The 14706-nt window shown below is 48.4% G+C and overlaps 1 protein-coding gene across 1 annotated transcript in view; it reads right to left on the bottom strand.

The window, feature by feature from the left end:
- DENND11 (DENN domain containing 11) overlaps window positions 1–14706 on the bottom strand; it is a 36204-nt gene that overhangs the window by 4516 nt on the left and 16982 nt on the right. The window contains exons 4-8 of the mRNA XM_031454531.2: window positions 8009–8162; window positions 2549–2687; window positions 1402–1533; window positions 1071–1221; window positions 442–510 (exon numbers count right to left, since the gene is read on the bottom strand). Of these exons, the coding sequence (XP_031310391.2) occupies window positions 442–510; window positions 1071–1221; window positions 1402–1533; window positions 2549–2687; window positions 8009–8162 (645 nt within the window). The remainder of the gene's footprint in view (window positions 1–441; window positions 511–1070; window positions 1222–1401; window positions 1534–2548; window positions 2688–8008; window positions 8163–14706) is intronic.

Below are 14706 nucleotides of genomic sequence, written 5' to 3'. Positions count from 1 at the left end.
ACCATGGCTCCTGCCCCGACCACCCACATTTTGGGGGGAGAGGAGTTTTATTAGATTCAAGAGTTAAATTTTCTGATGAGCCCGCCATACTCAGCACAAGGAACCGCACTATTCAAAGGAAGCAATGGGTGAGGAGTCCCTGAATCCCCAGCGACAGACAGAGCTCCTGGGCGGTGGTCATGTGGCTGGAAATGTCCAAAGGAAGACAAATGTCAGGACTCCCATTTTCTCTTAATTATCCTCCCCTGATGTTTAACTCTCCTGGGTCCCCCCTAATGATATTTCAGGGCTCAGGTGGGCTGTGTGTGGAGCCCAGCTCTAAGGGCCCTTGGCAGCAATAAAGGACATCCTTGGACTGCAGCCGGGAACAGGGGAGGGATCCAGGCCTGGGATGCGAAGGGGTCCTCAGGGAGGCCCACGACCGCCGCCGGGATGACTTACAGCACAAAGAGGTCCTCTTCACAAGGGTTATAATCTCCTTCTACTTCCTGGGAATACAGCAGCATCTGCCTGTGGGGAGGAGGTCACCGTCAGAGTCTGATGGGGCTACAGTGACCCCAGCCAGAGGCTAGGTCACCGGCCAGGCAGCTGCACGGGCCACCACCTCCCCAGAAGGAGGCTGACCCAAAGCTACACCCCCCAACCCCCACCCTCTGCTCCCTGCCCTGTCCAGAGGCAGGGATAGAAGGGGCCAGAGAGGAAGAAGCCAGGCTTGGAGTCAGGGGCGGATTCCACCCCTGTGTGATCCCAGGCAGGTGACCACCTTTCCTAATTGTCCATAATATCGGGATGAAGTGATGATGCCACTGATGTTACTGCTGATACCAACATGCTTCCTCGGGCTTCACAGATTCGAGAGGCTGCCAGAAAGAGGTCGCCCCATGCAGCCGGCTGCCCTCCCGTCAGGGCAGTGTGCGCTGGGAGCCCCGCTGCGCTTCGCCCCTCCAGCTGCCAGCAGACGGGCAGAAATGCTCCGACAGGGAAGGGGTGGAGGGCGGGCTTGAGAGGTACCCTGTCCCCCCCTCCCCCCCCCGCGCTCGGGGCGCGCCGCCCAGGCCCCGGGGCTCTACCTCTGCTCGTTGAGCCGCCGGAACTTCTCCCTGTCCGCGCTGTTGATCTTCAGCAGCGGCTGCAGGTGGTCGTGGTGCGTCCGCACGTTCTGGTTGTCCACGTAGACGTCGTACAGCTCCCGCTTCTCCTCGAAGATCTTCTCCGTGGTGCCTGCGGGCCCTGGGGATCAGGAGGCGGGACCGCGGAGGGCGGCCCCGGGGGGAACCACCCCGACCCGGCCGGGGAACCCGGGGACCGGGGGTCCGGGGAGGGGGGCCCCCGGCAGAGCTGGCCCTGGCAGGCGCTCGGGGCAGACATGCGCGCGCAGGATGGGGAGGGCCCCGTACTCACAGGCCACATAGGACAGCTCTACCTCCAGGCTCTCGATGTCGGCCACGTTCACGTAGAAGAAAGGCTTGGACTCGGGAACGGTGCCCCCGATACCGGGCAGAGAGACGTTGGCCAGGCAGCAGCAGCAGTACACTGCGGGCACAGGGGAGGTGAGGGGGGCCTGGGCCCCTGCAGCCGCCTCCCCCGAGCCTGCTGGCCACGTCCCTGGGCGCTCGGCCTCCGCCGATACTGCTGGGGGCGGGGCTTCGTGCTGAGCTGGCACCCTGAGGAGAGCGGGGGTGGAGGAGCAAGCCTTTCAGGCCCCGCAGCAGAAACCGGATCTCCTCAAGGCCACGCCACCAAGGTCATATCCAACGGGGACACGTTTTAGCCTTCGTCCCACGAGGTCTTGCTTAGGATTTAGCTACCTGTGACCTTACTGCCTGCCACCCTTGCATCTTCTGACCGTGTCCCTCAGCCTCCTCTGCCCTCCTCCTTTATCGGTTCACCTCCTGGGCCTGCATCTTCAACGCTGGCACGTCCCTCCCCACTCACTCTCCCCAGGTGATGCCACCCACCCCACGGCTAGCCGCGCGGTTTCTGTGCCACCCTCAGCTCTGTATCTCCGGCCTGGCTTGTCCCCCAAGGTCCTGACCCAACTACACCAGTGCCTAGTGTCCCTCTCGAGAAGGCCTTACAGCAGCACACACCTGTCATGTCAAAAGTTAAGTGTCATAACCCCCCTGCCACCTGCTCCTCCGCAGTGCCCCACCTGGTGGCCCCACCATCCTTGTCATGTCATCTTAGACTCTTTCTCCGTTACCTCGCACACATCCGAACCTTACAACCCAATCAGACACCAAAGTTTGTCAGGTTTCACTCTCAAATATCACTTGAATCCATCTTCTCTACCTTAATCCAGACCCTTATCTCTCACCAGACTACTGATTCGTCACCCAATACATCTTATGTATTACCAGAGTCCACATTTAAAAATACAAATCCAACCATGTCACTCCTGGGCTTAAAACCTGTGCACTTCCGCTCCCCTCACCCCCCAGACCCCAAACGGCTCAATCTCTTCTGACCTCCGTCAACCATGCAAAGACTCGGGCAGTTTCTGTTGCAGAGAACCTGGGAAGAGCCCCTGACTTTGGCTTCTAGTTACCTCTATAGCATACGACGCCCACAGGAGGGGGAGAAAATATCAAAATGCGCTTTCGAAGTAAGGCAAATTTCCAAAGGATGAGGATCTGCTCTCCAAAGAACTTAATAAACTGAGACATGCAGCCAGCTGGGTGTGTGATCTGAGAAAACGAAAAGGGGGTGGGGGGCAGGGAGGGAGGAAGAGCTTATTAGAAATATTGCAAAAAATATTCAGTACAGGTATGTGCTAACCCCCCCCAAAAAAAAAACCCCTAAGATATATAACCAGATAGATACAATAAGGGACGGTTACTTCTACATAAAATGGTATTTTTCACTTAGAAAGTCTTATGTTGAACTAGAATGCTATGGTTCAACAGCTCCCCCGATACTCTGACATTTGAGTGTAGGGATAATGAACTACCTTCCCTGGGGAAGGGGTGCAGAGGCAGCAGAGCTGGACGTAACCTGTGAAGATCTCTCAGGTGACGGGCACCCCAGTGAGAAGTCCCGCTCCAAACATGACTGATCACCGGAAGGAAGAAAGGGTGAGCCAACAGTCCCAGGTGAGATCCCAGAAGTCCTGGGACCCCACTCCTGTCTGCACAGGTCACACAGGCAGGAAGACCCCCAGGCCACTGGCACAACTGCACTGAACTCCACCCGCACCTCCTCTTAGGGCGGGACGCGAGGCGCCCCCAACCCCTGGGGGCCGCCTCCCCGGAGCCCGGAGCCAAGGTGGATCCTGGGGGTTAGAGCACAGCTCGGAGCCAGGGAGGGCCAGAGCCAGCCCCGCTCTGCCAGTCACTAACAGGGAGGCCTGGGGAAAGTCAACCAGAGTTTCTGGTTCACTTTCCTTATCTGTAAAATGGGGAGACCCCCACATCCCTCAGATGGCTGGAAGGACCATTTGTGAAAATCGTATGGAGCACGTAGCACGTGGGAAGAGCCCACGTGCAGCGGCCATGACTGTCGCTGACAGGACGCAAGGCTTCAAGCCAGGCGCTTGGTGAGCGCTGGGGAAGGTGACCTCCATGATCAGGCGTCAGAAGTCCTAGGGCTCTTCACCCTCCCAGATGCAGGAGAGAGCACCAAGGCCGCCTGCTGGGCGTGACACCTTGCAGCGCTCCAGGGTACCCGCCACCCATGCCCTCTGGGCCCCTGGGGGGGCTTCCCTTCCCGGGCACCAGCACCATCCCTTCGCCCCAGGCCTGCAGGAGGGCTGCCCTAGTAGAAAGCCCTGTCTGCCCTCTGCCTACTTCCTCTGCCACCATGTCCCACGTCTCCAGGAGGAGAGGCAGCGAGCCATCTGGTCACTGACTCCAATCACACCTCTCCCGAAATCCTCGCCTCCCCTGGTTCCCTCCCTTCTTCTGCCTGTTCCACCTCAGCCTCTGGCTTCTACCCGCCAACCAGACAGAATGGAGCCAAAGCTTCTTCCTCTCAGCACACCCTCTGCTTCTCCTCGCGCCTGAAACGTGTGCTTCTACTGCATGAAGGCCTTTCAGGGTTTTGTCCAAATGCATCCTGGGCCCTAGCATCCTAGAATAAATCACCAATCCTTCTTCTGATCTTACTTACTTAGTCCTTTGTTCATGGAAGTAGGTGTGCATCCTTGCAAGAACTATTCCTCACGAGCTCACTCTGCGCCAAGCCCTGTGCTAAGCAGTCTTGTTCCAACAGTGAACCAAAGGCCAGGCGCTGCCCTCGTAGAGTTTACAGGCCAGTGGGAGAGGCCAGTGGGAGATGCAGGGACACAGGCACTCAAGCCCCAGCCTGGTGAGAGCCGTGATGGGAGGAGGGCAGGGGGTGCAGGATCATGTGCAAAGGCCCGGAGACAGGAGAACATAAGTCGCTTCTTGGGAACTGCCAGTGGCCAGGGAGCTAGACAGGGGCCTGGGCTGCATAGAGAGCAGCCCCACGAGGGCAAAAACTTCCTCTGTCCAAGTGCATGGCATTTCTCCTGCTTTCACTTCAATCCATTTCCCTTTTCTCAGCCTTGTTCTGCTGCAGCTTTTACAGACAACTTTCTTTTCTTGACCTGCACAGTTCCTACCTTTATGTTTTCCCTCCGACCTTTCATGTCAGGTCCTCTCTCCTCTTCTTACTCCCTGACTACTACTGTTGGCAGGCCCCTGGGGTTCTCACTTCCTCCCTCACCTTTCACCCATATCACCCTGGGAGTCCATCCACTCCTGGGGCTCAGCCCCTCATCTCTGTCTCTCTCCCACTCTCCCTCTTCCCTAGGGGAGCATCTACCAGCGTGGCTGGGCCTCTCAGAGAGGCCGCCTCCTGCCCTCCTCCCACTGCCTGGGTTTTATTTATTTTTCCCTCTGCAATAGTCTTAGGTCTGACCTCTACTTAATAAGCTTTTAAAAAAAATTTCTTTATACATGTTCACTATGTAAAAAATTCATTAAACAGTATACATATAATTTTTCAACCGGTTGATACAAATGTTTTATCTCAATAGGAAGGTTACATAAAAATTTCTTTGTATCTACATGTACGTGATAGTCCACGAATGACCAGTGGGATCCTGTCACACATACCGCATTTTCAGCACTGCATTTTCCCCCAGCCCCTTCCTTTCTTACACATCTAAGCACTGTCCCTCCAGACCTACCTCAGCCCCAGGTGATAACATATGTACTGATAGCCTCGATCACCCCCATCCACGTTCTTCCGTGTTCATGCGTATGTGCGGATGTATCTGCATCCATGTGTAGAGCTCTACCCAAGGCAGTGATTATTTCACAGAAGTGTGATCGCAGCGTACATAGTTTTCTGCACTTTGCTTTTCTCACACAAAAATACTTCCTGGTAGAGCTTTCATGTCAACTGCTTATGCTCTAATTTGTTATTCATCATCCCTGGATAATATATGGGGCAGTCTGATTTTCCACCACTCTGAACAACGTTGAATTAAACATGCTTATACAGACGTCATGACACTCTGGTAGTTTACAGATACAGGACAGATCCTAAGGAGTGAGACGGCTGGATCAAAGGGTACATGTCTTTTTCATTTTAGTAAACACTAACAAATTGTTTATTTTTTAAAGACCATTCATATTTCTATCTGTAAATCTACTAAGGTATCCTTTCCCCTGCGTCTCCTAGGGTTTCACATGTCTGTTAATGAGCTGCCCTCCCTAAGGCAAAAAACAGAAGTCAGTTTTACTTTTTCTACTTTGGTCCTCCGTCCTGGCCTCTTGGGGAGAGGGATCTAGGGACACCCAAGTCAAATGCTGGTCACCTTCCTGTGGGTTTGGAGGTACCAGCAGCAATTTGACTCAGAAGGAAAAAAGGGAATAGAGGAGTGAAGAGAAAGAAAAGAAGTTTTGATCCATTCAGGCCCAGAATTGTCCTAAGGACCCTTTGATAGTTTCTTAATTACTGCCTCTCAGCTCATGCAGTGGAGATCTTAAGACTACATTTCCCAGACTCCTATGCCAGCGGGCCACCTGCTAGGTTCTTCCAATGGGAGGTGATGACTGGAGATTAGAAGGCAGGAGGAAGCTTCTAGCTTTGGTTTCTAGCTCCTGCTGGGATTTCTCCAGCAGCAGAGGACACCTCAGATTCCAGCCCCCAGCTTTTCCTGGCAGCCCCGGCTCTGGCTGAGCCCCACCCCCACAGTAGGTCGGGCATCTCCAGGTGCATAGTCCCTCCCTAAGCGGTCTGAGCACCAGCTGGTCAGGGCCCCTCCTCCAAGCTCCTGTAGTTTTGATTATGTCACTTTTCCCTCTTTGTTACTCCAGCCCCAGGAGCCCATGGCAGGCAGCATCTAAGCCCACAGTGAACCCCACCTATTGGTATTTACGGCCTTCTGCAATCCCCTCTTCTTCTTGAGTAACTTGCTTTTAGCCACCAGACTGTGGCAACGTTGCACGGCTGCCACTTCCAGTTAGGTACAAAGGATTATGACTTCCATCTTACCCACAGCCTTTTCAACTTACTGGCTTTGATGAAGCAAGCCACCATGTTGGAGAGGCCCACTGAGGGCAAGAGACAGGAGCAAGGTGCTCAGTCCAACAGCCCTCCAGGAACTCTACCTTCCCAACAACTACATGAGCTCAGAAGTGGACACTTCCCCAGTCAAACCTTCAGATAAGACCTCAACCCTGGCTGACACCTTGACTGCAGTCTTGTGAGAGACCATGAAGCAGAGGACCCAGCTGAGCCATGCTTGGATCCCTGAGTCACAGGAACTCTGAGATAACAAATATGTACTGTTTTCAACCATTAATTTGGGGGCGATATGTGATCAGCAACTAATATAGGGTAGTAGCCACTGTTGTAATTATTAGTGTTCAGGTTATCCTGTTACCTTCCTGTGCCCTCAGTTTTCTGATTCCTGTATTACCAATTCCCTGTATTGAATTAGTCTGAGATCTCAGAGTTAGTTTGTGTTTTCCTAACAAGACCCTACCTGGGACTTATTCAGGTTCAAATGCCAGTCTAGTATTTAAGATTTCCTACAACCTATTTTTCCACTCTTTTCTCTTCTGGCCAGCTGACATCAAGTTCAATCCCAGTCAAACTAGTCTGCTCACCTCCCTTTCTCACACCCACACCCCCAGAAGGGCAATGGGTGGGGTCAGGAGGGAGCACTGGCCTTGGCACCAGGCCTGTGTTCACATCCTGGCTCTGTCTCCTATTAGCGGTAAGGCCTTAAGTAAGTTACTGAACCTTTGTAAACCTCAACTAGTTTATCTGTCAAAAAGGAATTTAAAAAAAAAATCTACTTTAAAGAGAGCTGCAACAGGTGTTGATAAACAGCTGGCGGAAGGCTCAGCTCACAGCCCGACTGCCGCGCACACCTTCCCTCAGTCTAGGGTGAGCATCCTTCACTTCTCCCCTTGTCAAATACTTCGGGGACCAACTCCTGTTTGAAGATGCCTTCCCAGAGTTCTCTCTTAAACTCATGACATAATTTCTCTACCAGGGAGCCCCAGGTTTCTACTGAAGTATCTTGTGACCCCCTATGGGGGAGGCGAGGGGAGGAGGAGGGGAGGAAGGAGCAGCTTCACACTCACTGCCACCTTCGTCCCCTCCTGACACCTAACCCTCGGCCAGGTGTTCTGTTAATGGTAAACAAACATATTCTAATACAAAGTACTTCAGATGAAATATACAATGTAGCAATACCAAAATATCATAACTAAGAAATGTCATAACTGCTCAGATGTCTGACTTCCAACTTTGTGAAGCGATCACTAGAGCCAAATCCACCTCGCTCCCCCTTAGGCGTCCGCCACAGCTGGCCTATCAGCACGGCTGTGCACCATGATTACAGGAGTGTCTTTCTAGAAGGCATATTGTTCAAGACAACTTGCCTTATGTTTTAAAAGAGCCCAAGTGCTCACATGACAATCCTGTTCTCTCAAAAGCAGAGTCTAGGCATGAGCGCAAGACATAATTTCCTCATTTGTTAAAATAATAACAACTACTGTCCCAGACCCGAGTCCGGCTGACCCACCTTCATCTCAGGGTACATGTAGCGGTGGATGGAAGGCAGCCAGCAGACAGGGGGCAGGCTGCCGCCTCTCCCGGGGCCAGCGTGCAGCACCCCCTTCTTGTCCTCGTAGAAGGCGGCCAGGTGCGAGTAATGTCCCGGCGTCTCCAGCTGGTGCCTGCGCAACACGCACGACACACAGGCACAGTGAGGATGGCTCTGCCACTCCCCCCGGCCCCAAGGGCAGTGACACGGATGGGCGAAGGCCTGATAAACTAAAAGACCCCTTTTCAGGTTGCCTAGCACGCCTCCGTCCGTGCTACACAAGCTCCTTAGGAAAAGCTCAAACGCGGAGTCTGACACTCCCCGATGGCGCCATGGACACACTCCCCTTCTCACGGGAAACAGGAGGAGTTAACAGACTATAACTAATGCCCATTGTTTCTGAGCGAAGAGTGCCAACGATTGTGTGCTGCTTCCCAAAGAAAGGCTGTTGGCTGTGAGAGAGACGGGGTAACTTGGAAGGCCACACATTCCCTGCTTAATGCTGCTCTTTGTTTAGAAAGCGTGCCTGCCTTCCTGCTTTGCTGTTATAAACAGGGAAGAAGAACCATACCCCTTAATGTCTCAAATAATGGAGAACAACCGTTACTGGGTATCACTAAGGACTCATCATTTCTGCATCAAGTAATAAAGTCATTAAAAAGCTCAGTCTTTTTCTCCCACCCCGACCTCGCTCGGGTGACAGAGACTTGGCTGTGGGTCATCCTGTCAACTGACTCCCAAACCAAGAAAGCAATACTGAGACCCTGGACCATTTGGACAAAGGAGCATCCTGACTTCAAGTCAAGCACGGGAGGCCTGTGGGTACCGTTTGACATAATATTTAATAGGAATGTAACAGATTGAATTTAAAATCAGGTCATTAGGGTGAGCCGGAGTCCAGTATGACTGCGGTCCTTACAAAAAGGGGGAATTTGGACACCCAGACACACACACGAGAGCACCACATGAAGAAGAAGGCAGCAATCAGAGTGCTGCACCTACAAGCCGAGGAACCCCAAAGACGGACAGGAGCTAGGAGAGAGGCAAGAAGAGAGCCTCATCTAAGAGCCCTCGGAAGAAACCAACCACGCCGACCCCTTGATTTTAGACTTCCAGCCTCCAGGACTGTGCGACAATACATCTCTGTTGTTCTCAGTCCCCCAGTTTTTGGTACTTCGGCACAGCAGCCCTAGGAAACTAATACAGAGAGAAATAAAAGGCCCTGGAATGATTTTAATTTTCTTAGAATCCTAAAGAAATCCTTAGAAAGTAAAGCCGAAAAAGGGCCTCTCACTCTCTGTGACACATTTCAGACCCTCTCCAAACACGAGGTTCCTTCCTTTCTAGTGTATTGTGCAGTCTGGCCAGGCGTACAGTGGGGGCTCGGAAACAGTGAGCAAAGGGGAGGAGAAGAGAGCTTTGGGCAAATTTACACTTTAAAAAGGAAAAACAACAATATCAAGTACACTCCAAAAAATGATTACTAAAGTAAACTTCTCTCTGAGCCACAGCTCTCTAATTTGGGGCTCCTATACCTTCTGTTTTAAGCTTTGCCCAAAGAGGCAGTCGTGTGATGCAATAATAAATGACTCGGGGGGTGTGCTCTCATAATCATTTCTTTCACTCTAACAAACGGTCACATGTGCGATGGAAAGTCCACGGGGCAAAGCCGTGTTTGATTACTCTGAGAAGATGGCAGGCTTCAGCTGTCCTTCAGGGCTGGGTGCTAAGGTGATGGAAGTCTGACTACTAGAAAGTAACACAAAGACAATTAAGTTCCAAGGTGTTTTCATGACGACCTAATTTCCTTACAAAGAACAGTGGGAGTCATTTTATTATATTTTTAATACTGTATTTTCTGCGTTAAAGTGGGCTGTATTTTCCAGGCTCATTGTTTGTTGACTTGCTGTTCAATTGACTATCTTACCTGTTTGACTACATTAAACTCTGTACTTGAGCCAAGATTCTAAAGAAGAGGTCACTATGAAGTTACAGTCTCTCACACAAAAAGCTAGTGTCAGGATCCTGTCCTCTGCCAGCCCGAGGTACTAGTGACTGATGGAACAGAACAAGGCGATAACAGGGAATACAGAACAAGAACACAGAGATAAATATAAACTGGCAGTTTCTGGATAAATGTTAGACAACCATTGTATGGAAACCTCAAAATTTAAACACACTATAGATTTTGCAATAAACAAGACTGATGATCAAACTGTAACACCAAGATAAACCAAAAGGTACTGAAACAGGGCTGAGAGTGCTGGAAGATAAGCTGGACTTCAAAGACGATGCAGAAGGACCTTCCTGGTGATCTTATCTACGCGGATGCACAGATGAAGGAACGCAGGTCCAGTGGCTATGGCAACAGCTCAAGAGATATGCCACTGTGAAAACAGAGTAACCTGCACAGTATGTGCTACTGATTGGAAGCCGCCGGCTTTGGGCCAGATCAGGGATTCCCTGAAGGACCAGACACCAGGGTGCCCCTTAAGCCCACAGCCCCTTCACGGATACAACATAAGCTATGTGACCATGTGGATGCCCACTACACCTAATCCTGCCTTCCCCTGCCACACCGGGCACTGATGCACCCAGTGTGAGCATCAGAGACACCTCTGCACGGCAACTACACTTCATGACCCTCATGTACTCACTACTGGTCTGAACCAGTCTGTCTGCTGGCCGTGCAAGTACAGAAAAACAAGTATTTCCGTTTACAGCTGGTGCGGGTACAACATGGTACCACCTTTCTGAAGAGTCACTTGCAATTTGTATCAAACTGTCCACTGTATGTCCTCCAACCCAATGATTCCATTTCTAGGACCAAGGCCTACAGATCTGTATATGGATATGATCATTCACCCATAAGGACACTCATGTTAACAGCAGTGAAAAGAAACAACCTAAATGTTCATAGCAGCACTATTTACAATAGCCAAGACATGGAAACAGCCTAAATGTCCATCAACAGATGACTGGATAAAGAAGATGTGGTATATTTATACAACGGAATACTATTCAGCCATAAAAATGACAACATAACACCATCTGCAGCAACATGGATGTCCCTGGAGAATGTCATTCTAAGTGAAGAAAGCCAGAAAGAGAAAGAAAAATACCATATGGGATCACTCATATGTGGAATCTTAAAAAACAAACAAACAAACAAAAAACCACATAAATACAAAACAGAAACAGACTCATAGACATAGAACACAAACTTGTGGTTGCCAAGGGGGAGGTGGCTGTGGGTGGGAAGGGATAGACAGGGAGTTCAAAGTTTGTAGATACTGACAGGCATATGCAGAATAGATAAACAAGATTATACTGTGTAGCACAGGGAAATATATACAAGATCTTGTGGTAGCTCACAGCGAAGAAAAATGTGACAATGAATATATGTATGTTCATGTATAACTGAACAATTGTGCTCTACACTGGAATTTGACACAACTCAATAAAAAAAAAAGTTAAAAAAAAAAAGAAGCAACCTAAAAGCCCCGTGACAGTGGAGCAGTTAAATAAACTGAGACACATCTATATATTGAAGTGCTGTGAAACCACCAAAATGGTGCCGATGACTATTATGCATGATGTATTCAAAGCTCTACTGAATGACCTCAAAATTTTTTTTTTTAAAAATAAATGTGCATGTGCATATTTATACATGGGGAAAAAACCAGAAGGATATAAATGTTAACAGCAGATATGTCTGGCTCATGGGATCATGTTCTTTTTTTTTTTCCCTTTGAGCTTTTGCCTGTTTTTCAGTTTTTTCCATTAAGTTTGTGTTCATTTTATATTTAGTTTTTTTAAACTTTTCAATATGGAAAATTTCAAACATACACAAAAAGCAGGAAGAAGAGAACAGTAGACCCCATGATCCATCATTTGTTTCAACAAGGATCAATATTTTACCAAAGTGGTTACCTCTGTACTCTATTCCCTGCCCCATACCCCTCCACTCTTTTTCCTGAAATATTTTAAAGCAAATCCCTTATAACATTTTACCTGTAAGTACTTCAGTATGCATTTCTAACTAATAAAGTCTATTTAAAAAATAACGTAACCACATACCAGTATCTCACCTAACAAAACTAGTAATGATGCCTTAATACAAATGTATACCCAGTCCACACTCAGATGATACCAGCTGTTCCCCAAAATGTTATTTTACATTTGGTTGTTTGCATCATGCTCTAAGCAAGGTCAAAACTGTGACTGTGTGTTGTAAAATCCCTTTTGTTCTCTAACATTCCCTCTTCCTGTCTCTCATTAATTTTTTTAAAAATATAAAGTAGTTCTCTAGTATCTTCTGATTAATAAGAAACAGTCATAGAAAAGATTCTCTAACTGGAGAGATACTGAAGCCAAAAGCTGTGGATGAAATACTAAGAAATAAATTTAGGATATTGTAAGTGAGGGTAAATAGAAAACACATATTCAGTGTTTTCAAAAAATCAAGTCTAGTTAATTTATACAAACGTCATTGCTGCAGTCAAGTAGTAATTAATTAACCCAGCCTCGACCTGGGCTGACGTCACTGGCCTCCTCCTCTCCCTCACGCTCTCTCGTGCAAGTCCTTCTCTCACGTTACCCCGAGCTCTCTTTCATCACCAAGCTGGAAAACCTTTCGAGCTGTGACTCAAAATCTAGAAGCCATAAAAAATCACTGAATTCAACAAAGAAGGACATCTGCAGACAAAAAGTAACGTTAAAAGACAAACGACAAAGTGGAAAAATATCTTCCATTTCTATCACAAAGAGCCATTCTCCCTAATATACAAAGAACTCCTAGAAATCAGTAGGAAAAGGCCAACAATCAAAAAGCAATGTAGTCAAGGCCAGAAACAGTTTACAGAAGAGGAAACATAAATGACTCAACATATACAAAGGAGCTCAACGCTCACTCCTAAGGAAAATGCAAATTAAAATGATGCTCCTGCACTGTGTTTTCCTCATTAGGACACCCAAAATCCCATTTTTATTTTTGCGTTGGCAGTGCTGTGAGGAAACCGCACGCTCCTCGTTATTGCTGGGCCTACGAAATGGTAAGACCTGTCTGTAAAGCAATTTGACAGTCTCTATTAAAGTTACACCAATTCTTTTTTGAGCCGCCAATTTCATTTCTAGAAATTCAATGCACACATATACTACTCACGTGTGACGTGATGCTCGCTCACACATACTATTCAGCGCAGCACTGCAACAGCACAAGACCGGAAACAACCAAATGTCTAGGAGACGTGTGATAAACCAAGCCGTCACCTTTCATACAGAGCATGTAATACAATGGAAGGAAACAGTGAAGAAGCTCTCCACGTACTGATATGAGACCTCGCAGATATACTGTCGAATGAAAAAAGCAAGGTGCAAAGCAACACATGTAACATGCTACTTTTTGTATGAAAAGGGGGAAAGTAAGAACATACACCTGTATCCGCATATACACATACACAAACTTCGGAAAGGTACACGGGAAATTTACAGTGATTGCCAGGATTATTGGATGGATGTGGGAACCGGGTGAAGACTTTCCGTCTGATGCCAGTGGTTGAGACTGCCACTCCCCTCTTCCCTTAGTAACAGAACCTTCCAAATTTTAGCTGGTCACATGGCCACCCAGTTAAAAGACCACAGTTCCCAGACTTTCTTGCTGCTAGGTGTGGCTGGTAACTAAGAATTGGCCAATGAAATGTGGGCAGAAGCGATGTGTTCCGTTTCTGGGATTTATGTGTTTTTCCCCTCCCTGCAGGCTAGAACATGACCTGGTAATGGTGAATCAGCCTTTACCACATGAGTGAGTACAATACTCTAAAGAGAGGGCAGCACACAAAACTGGAAAACCTGGGCTCCAGAATGACCCACTGGAACAAAGCCATCTACCACACAGGATGGCTTCTCTCCCTCTGGGACTGCCATGCTAGAAAACCTACACTTCTATCTCGTTTGCGTCACTGTACTTTGGGTCTCTCTCTCTCTCTTTTTTTTTGTTTTACAGCAACTTAGCCTGGACTCGCACTAAAGCAGAAAATGATACCTAGGGATGAGTTACCAATGTATCAAAAACCACACTGTACCATTGGCTTGGAACTGGTAAGAGAAGATGGTAAGAAAAATAGATGCTGCAGACAAGCAGGCTGGAAACCTTTGTTATAACTGTAGCCAAAATTCTGATAGATCTTCAATGACTTGGAAGAAAAGCCCTGTGTCACCTGGACTTGTAACTTCAGGTAAAACAGTAAGGAACAGTATCGACAGTTTCTTGATGTTTTGAATGAGCTACTATAAGATAAGAAAGAATTGGCTAGTTCGCAAGCAGAAATGGAAGGAAACACTGCGTAAGAGTATGTGTTCTGAGTTCCACAATATAAAAATTGAATCTCCAAACATTTTGGACCCCATAGGATGGGAAAAGCCAGTTTCTCTGTACCCAAAGAGCGGGAGAGAAGAATTTCTCTCAAAGCCTTTGTGAAAGTCTCCATTTAAATATTCTTGGCCAGACATGGGAGTCAGCCCATTTAAAAAGATCGGACTTAGGGCTCCGCCTTAAGGTAGGTGTTGCCATTAAAATGAGGGAAAGAGAGAAACGAGACCAGAGACCAGTAACTAGTCTACCATCTATTGATTTAAAAAATAAGATCCAGGAGAGATTTTTGGCAGTGGATATTCTT

Source organism: Camelus dromedarius, chromosome 7 (assembly GCF_036321535.1).
Source record: "Camelus dromedarius isolate mCamDro1 chromosome 7, mCamDro1.pat, whole genome shotgun sequence".
NCBI lineage: Eukaryota > Metazoa > Chordata > Mammalia > Artiodactyla > Camelidae > Camelus > Camelus dromedarius.
The sequence above is the reverse complement of the archived record's forward strand: the minus strand, read 5'-3'. Positions and strand labels throughout refer to the sequence as shown.